This window comes from Zootoca vivipara, chromosome 8, assembly GCF_963506605.1.
Source record: "Zootoca vivipara chromosome 8, rZooViv1.1, whole genome shotgun sequence".
NCBI lineage: Eukaryota > Metazoa > Chordata > Lepidosauria > Squamata > Lacertidae > Zootoca > Zootoca vivipara.
Window position 1 is genome coordinate 54000679 of NC_083283.1, and position 19315 is coordinate 54019993.

The 19315-nt window shown below is 42.3% G+C and overlaps 1 protein-coding gene across 2 annotated transcripts; it reads left to right on the forward strand.

Annotated features, from left to right (window-relative positions):
* Window positions 1-586: 586 nt before the first annotated feature.
* On the forward strand, window positions 587-19292 carry LOC118089897 (beta-Ala-His dipeptidase). Of its 2 annotated transcripts, XM_060277927.1 has the most exons (12): window positions 587-2903; window positions 7666-7788; window positions 9162-9305; window positions 9585-9747; window positions 10607-10695; window positions 12158-12358; window positions 14134-14218; window positions 15308-15468; window positions 15595-15754; window positions 16697-16837; window positions 18013-18160; window positions 18815-19292. In XM_060277927.1, the coding sequence occupies exons 1-12, from the start codon at window positions 2856-2858 to the stop codon at window positions 18903-18905; spliced, it is 1554 nt and encodes a 517-aa protein (XP_060133910.1). In that variant the 5' UTR covers window positions 587-2855; the 3' UTR covers window positions 18906-19292. The 2 variants fall into 2 exon arrangements, 1 of the variants encoding a protein (XP_060133910.1); XR_004693198.2 differs by lacking the exon at window positions 16697-16837 and having other exon boundaries at window positions 15595-15759.
* Window positions 19293-19315: the final 23 nt, after the last annotated feature.

A 19315-nucleotide genomic window follows, 5' to 3' on the forward strand; every position in this document is an offset into this window, starting at 1 on the left:
TATGCCTGAGTCATCTGAACATCCCACAACTTCAAGAACTGTTTAGTGGTCTCCACCTGCTTAACTACTGAACAAGACACTTAAGTATTTTAACTATTATATGTATATGAACACATGCTGGGGGCATGTCAGATATGTGTTGGATGTGTTTTTGAGACCGGGGGGGGGGGTGTTATATGTTGCTATGGCTGAGAGCATATAGAGGCCCCTTAGTGTAAGAGGAGTAGATGTGCAAAAAAATTGTGACACTTAGCCTCGCTTATTTATTACTTGTCATCCCGGCTCTTCAGTCTTAAGTCTCCCAGCGTGGCTTACAGCTTATTAACATAAATCAGAAATAATTGAACAGCAGCTACATCATTTCACAGTTAAGACACAGAATTTCAGCGATCAACTGAGATAAAAACCATGAAAACGCCTGAGTGACTTAACAAGGGCTTTACTTTGTGCTAGAAAGGCATCAAGGTCTGTCTCATGCAAGTGTTCCTAGGGGGAGAGCATTCCACATTTGTGGTACCACAAAATAGAAGGCATTTTCCTTGGCCGTTATCCACCTCACTTCAGGTAGGGAAGGGGGTCTCTCCACTGAACATCTTGGGCCAACTCATGTGGAGGAAGACCGCTCTCCAGGCACCAGATTTCTAAGATGTTTAGGGATTTAAAGATGAGAAGCAATATCTTGAATTGTATACTGGTAGGTGCTGCAGTTGTTTCAAGACAAGCGAGAGGTATTCCATTCAAGCAGTCCTAAGACTGAATTCGTAATCATACCATATTTTCTCTTGGGCAGCCTTCAAGAGCTGGCCTGTGCACAAGCAGTCAAGAACGTTACCGGAGCATATCCATAATTGAATTAGCTGTACGTTGGCAGGGTTGCATTTCAGCTGGTGCTCTAACCAAAGTTAGTGTAATGTGCCACAAGCCGCTGAATTGACACTGGTTGCCAAAGGCACTGTTGAAGTGACTCTGAAGTGCTCTCCAGATGTTGCTGGACTATGAATCCCATCATCCTTGACCTCTGGCCATGTTTGCTGGCTTTGATGGAAGCTGGAGTATAACAACATAGGGGAAGCCACAAGTTCCCCACCTCTGAAGGGTAAAATGCTTCATATTCAGGAACTGCATGTGCAAAGTGCAGTAGCAGTGTGAGTGGGCAGGGTGGCATGGATAAGTTAATGGGGAGTCTCTGGACTGGCAGCTGTAGCAGCCCTACGTCTTGGACCCCACCCTCTCATTCGTGGTGCCTATTCACACAATCCCCAGGGCTCCCCCCCCCCATCTCAGGTGGATGCCATTGTCATAAGAGAACAAGGGAGGCATTTACAGTGTATTCCAGCACCTCTTTTTCTAGAAAAATAGCACGGCCATCAGAGGGCACTCTTACTCCTGTGGTACCTGGCCGGCTGCTGCTGGCAAGATACAATGTCCATGTGGCTTCAATTATGGCTTCTAAATACATGGTGCACATTGGGTCACCAAGCTTCTGCTGGTCTTATCTACTCTAAAGTAAATCTAGTTCAGTTCAATATGACTTACTCCAAAGTAAGTGTGTTTGCAATTGCGGCCTTACCAAGGCTGTTCTTTTATGGGGGGGTGTATGAGTGGAAATGTTTGCTGGCTATCAGGAAAAAATGCTCTATCTACTTCACAGTTGCTTTCAATCTATGAGCTGAATATGTTCAATTAAAATGTAATGAATTTGTGATTTAATGCTTATGTGTTTGTTTGCTTTTTTAAAAAAGAAGGTGGTGGTGGTGGTTTTTAAGCAGAGGCCAGGGATTCTTTAGTTGTGATTCCTGCATTGCAGGGGGTTGGCCCAGATGTCCCTTGGGATCACATCCAGCTCCACAGTTTTATGACAGGAATTGTTTTTTAACCTGACTAAAACACTTGCTCATTAATAAAATAAATACTCTTAGCAAACCAACACCAAACCTTGGTTACGTGAAATACATTCACAACCGCACACAATGTAACCGGCTGCACATGAATAATAAGTATTATTTATGTGCAGCCGGTTACATTGTGTGTGGTTGTCATTAATAAAATTATGCTGGGAATCTAAACCATTTGTCAACCAACATATAAAATGTATATTGAGAGAGATTCTTAGCAGCTAGCCTGATTGTGCTGTTATGTATAACCATGTTGACCTGTGAACCTTGGAATACCAAGGTGGCTTTTCCAGATTGCTTCAGTATTGGTTTCAGTGCTCTTTCTGCTGTGAATTTTTGGTGCAAGCTGCTTAAAGTGTTTGCCAGAGGCATCTGATGCTGGTGCATTAGTGCTTTCTGTTTCATCTTTTCTTTTTTCTGGAGACCACATTTCATTCCCATAATCTTCTACCCTCAAAGACTGAAACGTAAGAAAAATGTGAAATGGTTTCTTATAATTATTAACTTTGCTTTATATCAGTTCTTGAATGCACTTCAAGTGTCCATGTCCATGTCCCAATAAGGCTTCCACATCAAAATTATGGCCAAGTCAAAGAAAACACTCAACTTTGGGGAGGCTCAATGCCCCCCCCCCCTTGCAGGTGTCTTTACATAGAACAAACAAGAGATGGCCTTAAAAGCAGGCAGGGGTTGGAGAACGGGAACGAGAGACGCAATGTTTTAGGAACATTTATTTTGAAGCTTGAACATAGAATGTTGGCCCCTTTCCTTATAAAATAAGGGAGTGCGTCCCATTGCCTTTGTTGACATGTCCTTTGTCCTGCTCCCACATGGCGATAAGAATGTTTTTAAAAATCAGCAAATAAAAAGGCGGGGTGGGATTGCTTTTATAAGAAAGCTAGCAGAATCCTGAAAGAAGACCCGCAGTCAGGACAGGAGATTGAAATAGCATTGCTTTGTATGCTGAAGCGCCAAGAGGCTTCTTTGCTGTCGGGACTCCTCATCATGGTATGTCTTCTTTAAGCTCCATACCTGGGGTTTGGATATAGAACAGGGATGGAAAATCTGTGGCCCTGCAGAAGTTACTGGATTCCTTCTCCCATCAGCCCCAGCCAGCATGGCCACAGATCAAGGATGATGGGAGTTGTAGTCTGACAACATCCAGAGGGTCACAGTTTCCTCATTACTAGTGTAGAACATCTGGGTGTGAAATTTAAAAAAATGCACCTTGTATGCTGTCAAAGGAGTCTATCCTCTCTCTCTCTCTCTCTCTCTCTCTCTCTCTCTCTCTCTCTCTCTCTCTCTCTCTCTCTCTCTCTCTGCCGCATGTATCATCCTGAATGTATTTTTGTGAAAGTATACCAGAACTAGATTAGTAATTAGCTGAAGTGTAATAATAGTTGAGCCTCACTTTCTTGGACAACTTCCTATCGAGTTTGAAGGAAAGTGCTGTGTAAGTATTTATATATTTATATTATTGCTTATAGCAGTACCTTTCCATGGGCCACATGGCTCTGTGAATGCTGATGTTAACTGAAAGCAAAGTATTCATCACTCTTAAGTGAGCAGGGTGATTATTTTGCTCAGCAAAATACTCAGCATATTTTGATTTGTACAGTCTTTTGGTGTTATTTGATTAATTAAAATACTGGGGGTGGGCACACATCTGATCCAGCTCTTGTTATATACAGCAAGCAATGGCCTCAGGGAGAGAAGTGTGTCCCCATGTGCACCAAACATGACATAAGGTCAAGTCAATGAGGTCTGGATAAGCATTGCGATGCAGATGTGCAACATGCATGTGTGAGTGCCTCTTACATGGGGGTCTCTCACTGGGCTAGGATAATTTAAGGTGCCTACCCCCTGTCAATATTTTGCAGGAGAGATTCACGTGCATACCAGAGCTTTAGGGTGGTGTATTTAAATGGGGTTAAGTGATCTGTTGCCCTAGTGCAACAAATCCACTTCTTCTTGAAAAATGATGTTTGTGGTTTGGAAAGTGACTGAGAAATGCACTGAAAATATGGGATGAACAAATGATTAATGAAAAGACTTGAAGACTTATTGCTACTAGTGAATCTTTACTGGGTTCTCAATGTGTTACCAGTGCTGGGTTTTAATCAGTGTTTACACATTATCCAAAACACAGTGGTGGACTTCGGGCTTTCAATTTTCAGTGGTGCCCTGTGTGACACCAGAATTTGGTGCCCACCTTCCATTTTTCCATTGGTGCAGCACCCTTTGCTGCACCTTCTTGGCTCTGTCCCCAATACGGGTGAATCTGTCACACTCCTCCAATACAGATGTGTGTACCATTTCTCTTGATGTTTCTTGTGCCTGAGTCATTGGATACCTACTGCCAGCTAGACCAGGAGTTCCCCAAATATGGCCTGTGGACCACAGGCTTCGGTGACGTGACCTATGGAATTTTGAACACCACGTGAAATATTCTTATTTGATCACATTAAATATTCTTATGTTGTCTTTTATTGTATTACCATTTAAATTCCAATTGTTTTTCCCTCAAGGGAGGTGGGGGCAGCATGGGAATCGCTGTTAGGTGAAACAATAAAGTACTGAGCTGGGTGGCCCAAACAGTCTGAGGCTGCTTCCTGTGTTCGGTTCCCGTCCTTGGCAGCAAAAATAGAAAACAAAGAAGTCTATAGAGAAGCTAGGAAAATGCTGCTCCTTCCAAGGCTTAACAGTGTAATCCATTTTCAGGTTAGTCAGGGTGAGGGTGACTACTCAGGCACCCCAAAACCTACATCTTTGAGCAGCGTGGGGTAGATACTGTGTGCACTTGACCAGGGCTGGATTTAGGTTTGATGAGGCCCTAAGCTACTGAAGGTAATGGGGCCCTTTATATGTCCAGCTGTCCTTTGTCAACAGCAAATTGTCACTGTTTTTTGTGTTGAATATACAATATATGTCAATTTATGGACCTAATAGGTATCTAAAGCCATTTGCACATGTTGCCATGCAATCAGTCCATGCAGAATGTAGGCACCCTATATGTAGAAATGAGCAAACCAGTGATATTTTAGGGAGCAGGCTAGCAGTCGGGCCCCATTACTGACATCATAGGAGCCTACACAAAACACTGTTGCTGTATGTAGGTTTTATTTTATTTGTTTTTTAACTTATATTTTGGAAATGTATATCAATTTTTCCCCCTTTCATTTTTTAGGGCCCCCCAAGAGAATGGGGGACGCAGGTGGCGCTGTGGGTTAAACCACAGAGCCTAGGGCTTGCCGATCAGTAGGTCGTCAGTTCGAATCCCCATGACGGGGTGAGCTCCTGTTGCTCGGTCCCAGCTCCTGCCAACCTACGGTAGCAGTTGGAAAGCACGTCAAAGTACAAGTACCTAGATAAATAGGTACCGCTACAGCGGGAAGGTAAACGTTTAAGGTGTGCTGCTCTCTGGTTCGCCAGAAGCGGCTTTGTCATGCTGGCCACATGACCTGGAAGCTGTATGCCGGGTCCCTCGGCCAATAACGCGAGATGAGCGCCGCAACCCCAGAGTCAGTCACGACTGGACCTAATGGTCTGGGGTCCCTTTACCTTTACCTTTAAGAGAATGGGGCACTAAAATATAGCTTGTTTAGCTTGCACTTGACACGTGTGTGTCTTCCCTCCCTCCGGTGCTGCCCAGTGCCCCTCTTCAATCGGCCAAATTCTTGGGCGGGCTCTGATGCAGTTCAGTGGAGTTTGCTCTCACTGGAAAGCGGATAAAGGCTCGAGTCGCAGCCCAGGTTGCCGTCGAGATCAGCTCGTTTCTCAGCCGAAGGAAGCCGCCTTTCCCAAGGCTCCACCTCCCTCTGCCTCGGGAGGTTCATAAGGCTCCCTGCCCAGCGCGAGGCGTGGGGAGCCAATCGCAAGCGGGGAACAGCCAGGCGCGCCAGGCTTCGGTTTGTGATTGGAGGATCGGTTTCTATTTAAGGCTCCCGCCTCAGTAAGTGAAACATTCGCTCTCCGAGAAAGTTTCCTCAGAGGCGTCGAGCTGCTTCTCTGTTTTTTTTCCTCGCGCAGCAACTTCGTAAATGGTGGTACGGTATTGAGTGGGGTCTAAAGCGGCTGCTGCCCACCAGCCAGGTCGGGGCTGCCACGTGCCGTGCTCTTTGGCCGCCGGGAGCGCCTTTTAGCCTCAGAGGGATTGCTCAAAGTGCTCACCCTTTTCCTCCACACCCGGGCTAGGGCAACCCAGCCAGGTGTGGCGGTGTATAAATAGTAAAAGTCTTATAATTATGCTGCTGCTGCTTGACAAGGGAAGAGACTCCCACGAGAGGTGATGGATTCTCCTTCCTTGGAGGTTTTTAAGCAGAGGTTGGATGGCCATCTGCCGTGGCTGCTCACGTTGAGATTACTGCCTTGCAGGGGGCTGGGCTAGATGACCCTTGGTGTCCCCTCCAACCGACAAAATGGATTTCAGTAGGGACGAATGTAAGGTTCTCACTTAGGCAGGAAGAACCAGCTGCACAAATATAAGATAGGGGACACTTGCCTTGCCAGTAGTACATGTGAAAAGGATCTAGGGGTCTTAGCAGACCACAAGCTGAACATGAGTCAAACAGGACTCTGTATTCTCAGGAGAATAATGTAAAAAAAAAAAAAAAAGCCGACACTCTAAGATAGTGATCTTACGATTTGAAGTCAAGGGCTTTTTTTCTCTAGAGATCAATGTGAGCATCTTTATCCTTGCACTATGTCCTCATCCAGGAATCAATAGGCTGATAACTGTATAAGCATAATGAATCTGTCCCACTCCTTGCTCTGTATTTGTGCAGAGACTTGCTGTGTCAGAAAAAAAGGTAATCCATTTTAACTATCACGAGACCCCTATCTGGGTACTGACCAGACCCAGGTTTGTGCTGTTTTAGCAAACTTGCTGTGTGATGTACCCTTGGACTCTGTGTGGAACGTGATTATACCTCCTTCCTCCCAGAACTTAGTTCTCAACTCAGAGACACGGATGGATTAGAAAGACTACAAATGTGTTAACTCAGCACCCTTGTACTATGGATTCTAGTATACTTGATAATTGAAGCTGTACGTTTTTATTTTGTATTGCCGAGAAGCATACTGCTGGAGTAAGAATATACAATGTTTTTAGAGTTATAGAATGTTTTGGCTTTGCCCTATAATTTAATCATTGGCCCAAGCTGTTTATTGTCTGATATATGAAATATGGTCCTTGAAAGAAATTAAAATATTGGAAGCACTGTTTCAATTGGGTTCCCCCCCTTTCTTTTGAAAGTGAAATATGACATATGAGTATATGTCCTTGAGTTGATGTTTTTACATGCTTTCACCTTTTGGTGAAAATCTGTGCTGAAAGACTCATGCACATAAACTTTACTAGGGTGGTGATGGTAGAAATATTGCTAAATCGCCCTCATTTTTACTGTCTACTATGTGTGTTAAAACAGCAGGTGCGCATAACCTTCTTTGGCCCGAGGGCTGCATTGTCTGCTTGTAACTCCTTCAGGGACTGCATGTGGCAAAAAATCAGTCATGGGTACTAAACGCTCTTGCAAATGCACAGGGGAAAACCATTACCCATCACTACCTCAGGGCAAAACCTAGCCCATGAACTAACAATTTGCCCTCTCTGTGTTAAAAGCAGTCCAGATAATCCTCCTTGTCTTTTCCATTCTGTAACAGTAGCATGTGGATGGCAGGCCATACAGTCAACAGTGCATTCAGTCTATCGCGCTGCATGTGCTTAAGGGTGCTCTTTAACACGCTGAACCTTGTCTCTCACCACCTGCAGGTCTTCCATATCGTCCTCGTCATGCTGCTCTCTGGTGTGGGCAGCTCCTCTGTTTTAAATTCCACATCGCTGGAGGACCAGCTTTTCCAGTACATTGACGACCATCAAGAAAAATTTGTTGAGGTAGAAGTAGCGCCAAATGTGAACTCTCTGCTAGCAAAAGATGAAGAAGTGTGCATGCACACGAAAGCTCATACCAATGACAAACTTAGTTGGTCTCTAAGGTGCTACTGGAAGGATTTTTATTATTATTATTTTTAGCAAAAGATGTGCCACTTAACCCCATGGTTCCTTACTTGGAAGCAATTCCTGTTGTATAACAAGGTTTACTGCCAGTTGAGTTTGCATAGGATAACAGCGCCAGCTTGAACCACAGAGCAGAGAGTAACCTCCTCTGCCTCTTTTTTCCAGTTGGTCAGCTAGGCAGTTACTTCGTTCCCAAGGTGCTTGGTGTTTATAAGCAAGGTATGACAAAAATGTTGTTTTTTCTCTTTCCTTTGGCAACACCAAATGATATCAACAGGCAAGGCAAATGTACTCAATGATACTCTGTTGCACAACACAACTGTCAGGCATAGGTCAAAGGGAATCAGTCAAAAACTGTTTATAAATAACCCTGCTAGGGGCAAACTATGTGGTATTTTGCAACATTTCCCCATTCAAGTATGAAGAAAGAATAATAGAATCATAGAGTTAGAAAGGATCCAGAGGGTCATCTAGTCCAACCCACTGCAACGCAGGAATCTTTTGCCCAGTGCAGGGCTCAAACTCACAACCATGGGAATAAGTCTCATGCTCTACCGACTGAGCTATCCTAAATGAAGTGGGGTTCTATTTTTTTTAATAACAAAAGGCATGCTTCATAGGCACATTCGCCCCTAGGCTTTACATGCCCACACACTGACATTACAAACACTTTTCTCTTAGTACCCAAGGCAGGGAAGAGAATTTTACAGAGCCACATCTATATATATTTTTTTGTAAACACAAGCTCCCCCACCCCATATTTTAGATCAGAACATAGCAGAGATCTAACTAAATAGACAGAGCTGCCCCCATCACTGTTAGTTTGGCCCTGAGAATTAATAAGTTAACTGCACTTGCATTACCTGGTGTGTTCATGGGTGTTCCTGAAATCAGACAAAGGTTATCTGGTAATACAGAATGAATGCAATTACATAATCCAAACAAAATTTCAGGATGGAGAAAATGGTGGGGGTGGACATCCTTATTGCTGCTCTGATTCTTCCATGCTTCCTCTTAAAAAGGGAAGATTTTATAGTGACAGGTCCCTTAGATGTAATTAGAAGGAAATAGGATTTACCAAGACGGATTACTGCACCTTTAGATAGTGGTTCCACCCAGCGGCCATTTTTATCTAATTACTGAATTCTTAAATAGGAAGGGAAAAAATGACCACACAGGCAGTTGTTCATTTTAAACCTTTATATGACACTTCATAACACCATGCATGATCACTGTTTTTTTTATTTCAGACTCTTAAGGAATGGGTAGCTGTGGAGAGTGATTCCATACAACCAGCACAAAGATCAGAAGTGATACGAATGGTAAAAAAAGCTGAAAGTCGTCTCCAGGACTTAGGAGCAAATGTGATGTTGGTTGATATGCCCGTCCAGCAGGTAACAAGGGGTTTGAGGTGGGAATATATCAGTTTTCCGCATATTCCTCCCCAGCTGCAGCTCCTCATGCAGTACACATCATGGTGGGGTGGGGTGGGGGGGTTGACCTTCACGTTGCGATAGTGCGAAAGCAAGGCTGGTTCAGAAGACACATTCCATGAGCAAAAAAGATTTTGCCCATGATTCTTTGGATCCAAGCCTTTGCTTCAAAACGTTATGTCTTCCTGTTTTCCTAAGGTTTTGAATTTAATGGAGCAATAACCCAATATACCCCTGTAGGTGCTTGATGGCCCAGATATTTCATTACCTCCTGTCATTCTGGCAGAGCTTGGAGAGGATCCACTAAAGCCCACGGTGTGTTTTTACGGACATGTGGATGTGATGCCTGCTAAAAAGTCGGATGGGTGGGAAACAGAACCCTACAACTTGACTGAAATTGGTGGTATGTACACCACCATTGCTTTTGACACGGTTATGTTAATGTATGCATTTCACACACCCACACACACCCATACACCCACACCCCTTCCCCAACTTTGTTTCATAATTCAGCTTCTGTTTAATGGCTGTCATTCAGCCATGCATTACTGGATCCAAGCACTGGTCTAACATCTGAACATCCTCAACTGATTCAGATGACATCTCTCTCCAAATCCCCTGATGGGATCACCCAGAGACTTTATATAGATGGAGCCCTGCAGAACTTCATAGAGCAAACACCTTTGAGTTGAGCAGCAGTCTTCTAAATGCTACTTTCTGAAAACAGCCCTGCAAATAGGAACAGATTCACTGTGCCCCCAGTTCAGTTATCTGAATTGCCGGAAGAGATCTTTTGATGAAGGGCGGTATATAAATTTGATTAATAAAATAATAAAATCAGATGCTGTGGATTAATGGTCCCAAGAAACCCCAACAAGTTCACGCTCCCCACTGTTTCCTAAAATAGGTCACCGTTGATTATCAAAGCCATCTTCAGAGCTAAATCAAAGCCCTAAACCCAGAGAAAAATGCTTCCTCTTGTGAACCACTCTGAGACTTGCAGGGATTGGGCAGTATACAAATTTAACAACAGCAACAACAACCATACCTAGAGTTGAGTCACCCTTACTCCCTTGAGCATTGTTTGAGGGGTAGTGAGGCTGAAGAGAATATAGTAAATTTGTGGCAGAGGCAAGAGACTTCCTGGGGTTCTTCCTGATTCATAGCTTAGTCTCTTCATGGTTGTGTTGTGTACCATTTCAGTTCTACCCTTAGCACTATCAGAAGTTTAAAAGTTTAATACAAGCTTTCTTTATCTGGAGGGAACCTTTATGGGCGTGGAGCAACAGATAACAAAGGACCTGTCCTAGCCTGGATACATGCAGTGAGTGCATTCAAAGAACTAAGAAAAGTAAGTAAAGTAAAAAAGTGAGCTGTTACCAGATTTGCTAGTATGCCAAAGGCACACATGGCTGTGATCTTTAGAACTTTGCTGGACAGTATTGCACACCACAGACCTTGTCACAATGGGCCTGATTACATTCAGACCAACACTGATTAAATTCGGAGAATCTACCAGTAATCACCTTGTATGAAAATCTGAGGTGGAGATTTGAAGAAAGACTAGGAAGGGTGTAAAACGCTAGAGATCAGATCTAAGAGAACTAGACTTGGACAAGAACTGTGAAATCAGAAAGTTAGAAAAAAGTGAGAGTTGAGACTTGGATATGATCTGTCCTGTTGTAAAGTAACTGCAGAGAAGCAAAAAGAAAAAAAAGGGGGGGATTCACTGTAACATGGTGGTACACTATCACAGCCAGGGTAGAGTTGGTGTTCCAAGAGTCACAATTTTCTTGGGTTGTTGGGAGAAAACAGGGTCGGGGTCTCCTTCTCCTAAATGGAGACCACCACCAGCAGTCTCCCCTCAAGCCTCCCCTAATCCACCAGGACCCTTAAGAGCCTCCCTTCATTTTTAAGTGTCTCCATATATACTTTATTTTGGGTTCTGCAGAGCTCTCTTATTCTAGTAAAAGGAAGGAGGAATGAAAACAAAAATCTGCTAGCTAGTGCCTTGTCCTAACTAGCTCCAAAAAGAAATATAATAGACATGATAAAGAAGCAGCCAGGCTTTATGAGATTTCTGAAACAGAGCAGCGTGGTGCAGCGTTTAGGATGCATTCTGAAAAGCTGAACAAGGCATCTTAGGGCTCACCCCACACTTCTGTTCTTCCATGATTTCTAGTCATGGGTCCGAGAGATTTTTCTATTGTCCTGCTGCTTGCTTCTGAATCAGAACAAACCCCAATCCACACAAAACCCGATTGACGTTTGGTCTGATTCAGCAGTAAATAGCAGGCACGAAAGTCATTACATAACAAAAGGGTGAAGGTGAAAAACAATAATAGGAGATCATGAATCACTTCGGTTAAATTTCCCACTACAGATGTAAGGCAAACACCCTCATGCATCTTAGCCAATCAAATTTGTATTTTTATAAGGTGACCCTGTCTCTTCTGAAAAGGACAGCCTTAGATTTCTCAAGAAATGCAAAAGAGGGCATTCGTCTTAATCAAGGAAGGATATTCTTGTGGGACAGAATCCAGTTACTCACAAGGGATGATTAATGGCCGTTCTTGATTTGGGTAGAGAAATGAATCAGCAGCCAAATGCATATTGTTCCAAACTGGGTGCATATGTGTCAAGGAACAGCCATCAGCACCCTGGCCATTGCATCATGCAAGAGTTGTTATGGCCGCCTACATAGAACACATTACAGTAGTTGAGCCCAGAGGTAACTGGACAAAAAAAAATAGAATTGACTTTTTACTGAGAGTGCATTTTCCTTCAGGTAACTTGATGTTTTTTGTTTTTAGGACTTGCCAGTAAACCTCAAGTTTCTTATTGAAGGCATGGAAGAAGCAATCTCCACTGGACTAGAAGAAGTGATTGAAAGAGAGAAAGAGCAGTTTTTCTCCAATGTTGACTATATTGTGATTTCGGATAATACTTGGCTCAGCACGGAAAAGCCAGCTCTTACGTATGGGACTCGGGGAAATGCCGGCTTCACTGTGGAGGTAAAAGAGCAACAATGGAGTCACATGTCCTGTCCCACCTCAACTGTCAGGCGAGTGCCTTCTTTAGCTAAAACTTTATTGAAGAAGCACTTCCAGCAACTCCCGCAGTGCTCCAGAGGCACACACGTGCTTCAGGCCACTAGGCAGCTCTCCCTCATATCTGTGCCCACTGGAGCAGTTGCAGCAACAGTGAGAACCCACCCTTCTGCTGGCTTATATACCCTCCCCCTGATGGGTTGTGCACCTGCAACCAGAGACTTCTCCTTCGTGGAAGTTGCCACTGCTCTTCCTGCTCCAGGCCCCTCCTGCTCCATCACCAGAACAACCTCTTCTTCTTCCACCACATCCTGCCCGTCTTTCTCCTTCTCGGACTGCCCTGACTCTTCCTTCTTCCCCTTTCCTGGCTCTTGCCTTGTGGGCAGTGCCAAACCCTACATATCACTGACCCCCTCTCCTGGGTCATTCCCCTGATCCCAGGTCCCCTGCCTCTGCCCCACACTCTTTGGAGCCCTGCCAGTCTCTGACATCATATGTGTCTAAAACATTATTTTTCTGGCTTTGATGTTAGGTAGAAAGGATGCAAATTGTGCTACCAAAAGAGTATTCCTTCCACCCTTTCTCCCGCTTCTACTCCCCCTTTTAATTGGTATTCCAGAACATTTAATCATCGCTCCCAAGGTCATACTGGTAGTCACTGTCTCCTTAGCTTATATCAAACATTTATTTTGCAAAAAACAGAAAGTGTCTGGCACTCCCCAGGAATTTGTAGAATCAAAATACACTGCACTTTTTAAATGGATAGTATACTTTGTGAGTTTGGACCAGTCGTGCCACAAATTGGGAGAGGTCATGCAGAAGTCACATTTCAGTCCACCATCTTGATTCAAAATGGTGCCTGGCATCCAAACAGTGATGAAGACCACCACCTCAGGAGCGTTCATGCTGAGAGGTGGCCAAAACTATGTCAAAAACCAAAGTAATGCTGAAGTGATGTTTGGTCCACCATCTTGATCCATAATGGTGTCCAGTATCCAAACAGTGACAAAGTCTGCTCACACCCTGCATCAAAAACTATTGTGTCAAGTTATCTCAAGAGACAGCCAAATCTATGCCAAGAAACAGTAACCAAAGTCACATTTCAGCCTGTCATCTTGAATCAAAATGGCATCCAAACATTGACAAAGAATGCCATCCTCACCTTGGAAACCCTTGTGCCTAGTTTGGCAACGATGCCTTGAGTGGCGTTCAAATGTACAAGCAGACAGACAGGCAAACTTTCCAAAATGTATAGCAGATAAATAAATACATGAGTACTAATCATGCTGATGCAACCCAGGATACTTCTGGTGGAGATAGTAGTATTTGCATAATTCTTCCTTCACAGATAGGTGTGTGTGTGTGTGTGTGTGTGTGTGTGTGTGTGTGTGTGTAAAACACATTCCACGTTATCTTGGGGTTCATGCAGAGAGTCATGCAGGGCAACAGAAACAACTGGCCGTTCATATGTTGTTGATGAAATGCAGAGGGGTTGAATGTTAAAAGGAATCGATGCAAGATTTATGCTATATAAATAAAGAAGATGTAAGCTTCCGGTGCAAACATAAAAGGAATGTCAATATTACAAGCTCCAATCCTACTCAGAACTATGATGCTCATTCTGAGTAGGATTGGAGCTTGTAGTATTGACATTCCTAATTATACTAATTAATTCCTATGATGCAAATTAAAACAATGATAATGTGTCGGTCGTGATGTTGTCTTCATGTTTCAATTAGGTACAAGGTGGCGAAAGAGATCTTCATTCAGGAGCTCTAGGTGGCATCGTCCAGGAACCCATGTCTGATCTGATAGCCTTGCTTGGTAAAAATTCTGTTCATTTGTCTAAATAGTCTTTAATCAGAAATTAAGGTCTGCAACAAATGATAAAAATGCTTGGTTTAGTTTGCATAGGCAAGTTAGGAATTTAGGGTAGTAGAGTGTGCAATTAGTTGGCAAACCTAAGGTTTCTATAGATGAATATTCACAAGTATACATGTACACAAGACTGAGGACTCTTTTAGAACAGGTGGAGAAGTAGGGGCAGGTTATAGTAGCCAGGACTGAGGGTATTGCCAAATGTTCATTCCTTTGGTATTCTCAAGTAACAGAGTGGTAAACTGAGAATTATTTTATAAGGCACTAACTGTGGTGTTAAAAACACTGAAGTGGAATCCTAATTGGACATGAAATTACATGCTGTTTTTCAGAGTACTCATTGCATTTGCTGCGACAATTTCTTTGAACATTATGTTGTAGAGTTGCTTGAAACTGAATCACACCTGAAGGTTAAGTTGCTTTTGCTGAAGCTGGCTTGCAATGCAAACATAAAATGACCAAACCATACTGCCTTTAATATTTTATGTAATTTTTCAGCATTAACAAATAAAGAGACATAAATTTCACCTAACAATAACAATTGTCCCCACCCCCAATAACCCCTTGCCCAACACAATGGAAATCCTAAGCACACAACAGCCATTTGCAGAGATGGAAAAGATGACAGACGATAAGAAGAAATCCGTTTCAATTCCAGTTCACCCACACATACGGCCGGTTATATCTAGGAAGGAAATATACTACTACTACTACTACTACTACTACATCTGCTACTAATAATAAATATTTTCATTACTATTTGAAATTATATCCCACCCTTCCTTCCTCAACCTCCTTGATTGGTTGGTGGTACTGACCCACCCTGTGACTTCTTTTTTTTTAAAACGTTCTCTTTCAATTTCTTCTCACCCAGACACAGCACAAATAGCATGCAAGCCCATAGCATTCTGTCATTCCTTCTCGTACTCTCGTACAGGGTTAAGGAGGCCAAGGAGGGTCACACAGATAGATCTCATATGACTGAGCATGGAACAACAGCAATTGTGTGTTTTGCAAAATGTGTTTGTTCCATAGGCAGTCTTGTGGATTCATCAGGCCACATTCTGATTCCTGGAATCTATGATGGCGTTGCTAATTTTACAGAAGAGGAGAAGAAGCTGTATGAGCCAATAGAATTTGACTTAGAGCAATACAAGTTTAACGTTGGTGTGAAGAAATTTCTCTATGATACCAAGGTACAGTACTGTCAATGGAAATTGAAAGCATGACAGGACATCTAAAATAAGGGAATTGCAGAAAGATGTTGAGAGAAGCCATGACTGGCTAACTCCTATTTTTGTTTCATTCTTTATGTTTCTAAGGAGGAAATACTTTCACACTTGTGGCGCTTCCCATCTCTCTCTATTCATGGGATAGAAGGAGCTTTTCATGAAAAAGGGATCAAAACAGTTATACCATCAAGAGTCATAGGAAAGTTTTCAATCCGGCTAGTTCCTCACATGAACCTTTCCACTGTGCAATGTCAGGTAATGTTGGTTAGACACACTTGATTATGATTCAGCTTATTTGCACAACAGGTCCAGGCACTGTTTCAGCTTTTGCATTTGAAGTAAAAAAAAGGCATGTGATGATGTATTGTTATCCCACCAGTGAAAGTCAGAGACCCCGATTCCTTGACTTTCTCATTTTACAAATTAAGCACTGAAGAGATAACACAGTCTGCTTGGTATTAACAGTTCACAGTAGAAGCCTATGTCCAAAGATTTGCTTGCCTAGGTTGAAATTCACTTCCCTCCTCCTCTTGCTTTGGTCTCATGTCTCTTTAGGATTGACATGTCACAATGATGCATTTGATGCTGACAGTGAAAAAGCCACAACTAACTGAATTCCACTGTCAATGTTTAGAGCAGAGCTTTCCAAACTATGTGTTGTGACACGTTAGTGTGTCAGCATGTTGCACGAACGCTCCCCATGTTCCTCCCAAGAGTTGGAAAGGGGTTAGTTTAACCTCTGGATTGCTAGTAAAACTGAATTACTGTGTCGCAAAATGATGCATGTCTAAAAAGCGTGTCACCAACATGAAAAGTTTGGAAAGCTCTGGTCTAGAGAGAGCAACCTCTTCCTTCAATCACGACAGCCCAGCCCTCTTCACTCCTTCTCCTCCATAAATCTACTTCTGTGTAGAAGTTGGAATAGGGCTGTACCTGCTGACCCTTATGTTGTCCCACACTGCCTCTTTCCATGCATGAAGTTTGAGTCTCAGCCCAGGCAAACTGATAACTATCCCTTCCCACACAGAAGTTGGACTGCAAACTATTTAGTTCCCTGTGCAACCAACTAGTCCGTCCTGCCATACCAGTTCAATCAATTAGTGGCAGAGGCTTCACTGCTAACAAACATCATGGAATATAGGTAATATAAAGACACCACAAACATTTTTATTGAAAACATTTTCTTTTCAAGTGGAACGGTATTTAGAAAAGGTATTCTCTAAACGAAACAGCCCAAACAAACTGACAGTGATTGCTGCAGAGGGTGCATTGCCATGGGTTACTAACATCAATGATCCTCAGTATAAAGCAGCTGCAAAGGCAATTCAGCGAGGTTTGAAATGTTTTTTGAAATATATATATATATATTTGTTTAGAACATTATTTGACTTACACATGCTCATTTTCATCTCTCTAAAGATGTGAAATATGTGTAAACCTCCTGAAAACCTAATTTGCATCCCCTGGTGAAATTATTTTGTTTCAGACACACAAAAAGTGTGTGTGTGAGAGAGTGAGTGAGAGAGAGAGAACAGGAAAATTACTTGACTTTTATCATTCTAGTTTTTTTCTGCCTCCCGTTCCTTCATGGAATTTTTAAATAGTTCCCTTATCTTCACTATACAGTGGTACCTCGGTTTATGAACACAATTGGTTCCGGAAGTCTGTTCATAAACTGAAGCGTTCATAAACTGAAGCGAACTTTCCCATTGAAAGTAATGGAAAGTGAATTAATCTGTTCCAGATGGGTCCGCGGCGTTCATAAACCGAAAATTCGTAAACCGAGGTGTTCATAAACCGAGGTTCCACTGTATATCTAGGCTCCCTTAATTTTAATTTAAAAAATTATTCCCCTCTTATTAATGATTTTAGAGAAAATTGACCTATTTGACCCTGCCATTCTGCCAAATCTATTCTGGTTTTCCAGTGTGTTTTTAATAATATTTATAGCTTCAAAAATGTTTATTATTATTATTATTATTATTATTATTATTATTATTATTATTACATTTTCATCCTGTCCTTCCTTTAAAAAAGCTCAAAGTGGCATAAGTGTGAGGTAGCTTAGGCTGAGAGATATCTTAATGCCGTGGTAGACAACATCACAGCTTTGCATGCCCACTATGACATCTGTCCTTCCCTTACCAAAAAACAAAACAAACCCAGAGATCCAACATGCAAACCTGTGTGCTGCATCAGGCCACTTTTGAAGGCATCCCAGAGGCAACTTTTCATGCCCTTCCCCTCAACTAAATAAGCTAGCTCTGCCACACCCATAACATATTATACACATAAGGCTGAAATGGGGGGGGGAAGCTTGTCAGTGTAATCAGCTCCAACTTGAAGCACAGGTACAGTTTGGGGGCTTGTATCTTGGAAAATATAGTACTCTGCTTATGGCTACCTGTGTGTTGATTTTTCTAACCAACACCACAACAGTAGAATTTCTTTAAACAAAAACAAAAGCCAAGATCACATTCTTCCCACTACCGCTTCCATATGTTTCAGTTTTTAAAAAGGATCCAGATATGATTCGGGATGGATCAACAATTCCAATTGCTCAGATGCTTCAGGCTATTACAAAGAAAAGCGTGATGATGTTTCCGATTGGAGCAGTAGATGATGGGGAGCACTCTCAGAAAGAGAAGATAAGCAGGTAAACAGGTAGACTAATTTCATATAGAGGGAAGTAAGGTATTTCCACATTACCTAAACTTTAATACTGTACATGCATAGAGCAGAATCCCTAATTACTAGGAAAACAGAGTATTTGTACTTCTCTGCTTCAAAACGGGAGGAAGGGTTTTTTTATCTCCATATGTTTAAAATATTTCCAAAGCACGTCAGAGTCTAAAACCTAGCACATACAAAGTCCACAACACCCTTGTTGTTAGAAAAGGTTTAGAAATGGAATATGTCTACATCTGTCCCTCAAAATGGCAACAAGGAAGAGAAAAAGTAGTCTCCTCACAGCCCTCCCTGTACACACACACACAAATACAAGTGTGCATGTTTCTCTGTGGGAATGCATGTATATAAATAATGGCAAGACACGGATTCCACCCTTTCCCTACCATTTCATTTCATTGAACAACCATCTGGTTTCATACTTTGGTTTACAATCCAGATGTAGTTCTTTGTTTCTGAAACATGCATGTATACAGTGTTCTATGTACCATCAGGTTATATTGTACAGTATATGTAAAATGTCCCAAGGAGTTGAAGAAATGAATTTTGGGCATTTCACACAATATAGCAACTTTAATATTTAGATTGTTTGACAGTTGGTTTTCTCTTCTTTCCCAATCAGAAAAAATTACATTGATGGAACAAAAGTGTTTTCCTCCTTTTTACTGGAGATCTCAAAGCTCCATAAGGAATTACTGAGAGGCTCCAAGTGACAACTGCAACTTCATGGCAGATCAAGTGCACTTTGACTACTGGATTTGTAGTTCTGTTATGTATGGTTACAATTTCAGAAAAATGTCAAAGGGCTCTTCCATAAGTTCAGTTCCAGGACTGACAGACACTTGTTCTACCCCGCAACTACCTCCCGCCACCTCCATTATGAATGCATTTTGTCTTTTAAATCTGTGTTCCAATCATCCCTATATCTCGTAATGCACTTCAGAGCACAAATATACACTCATATTACTACAGGCTGGCTGTTCACTGCTGTATGTTAATGATTGTTATTAATGTATTATAAATCATTGTCAACTGGTTTGTGAGATGGTTATTCTGACAAGTGGTGTCTTATATAAACCTTATAATAAAATAAAGTAGGTCTGCTTCTATTACTACTACTCCT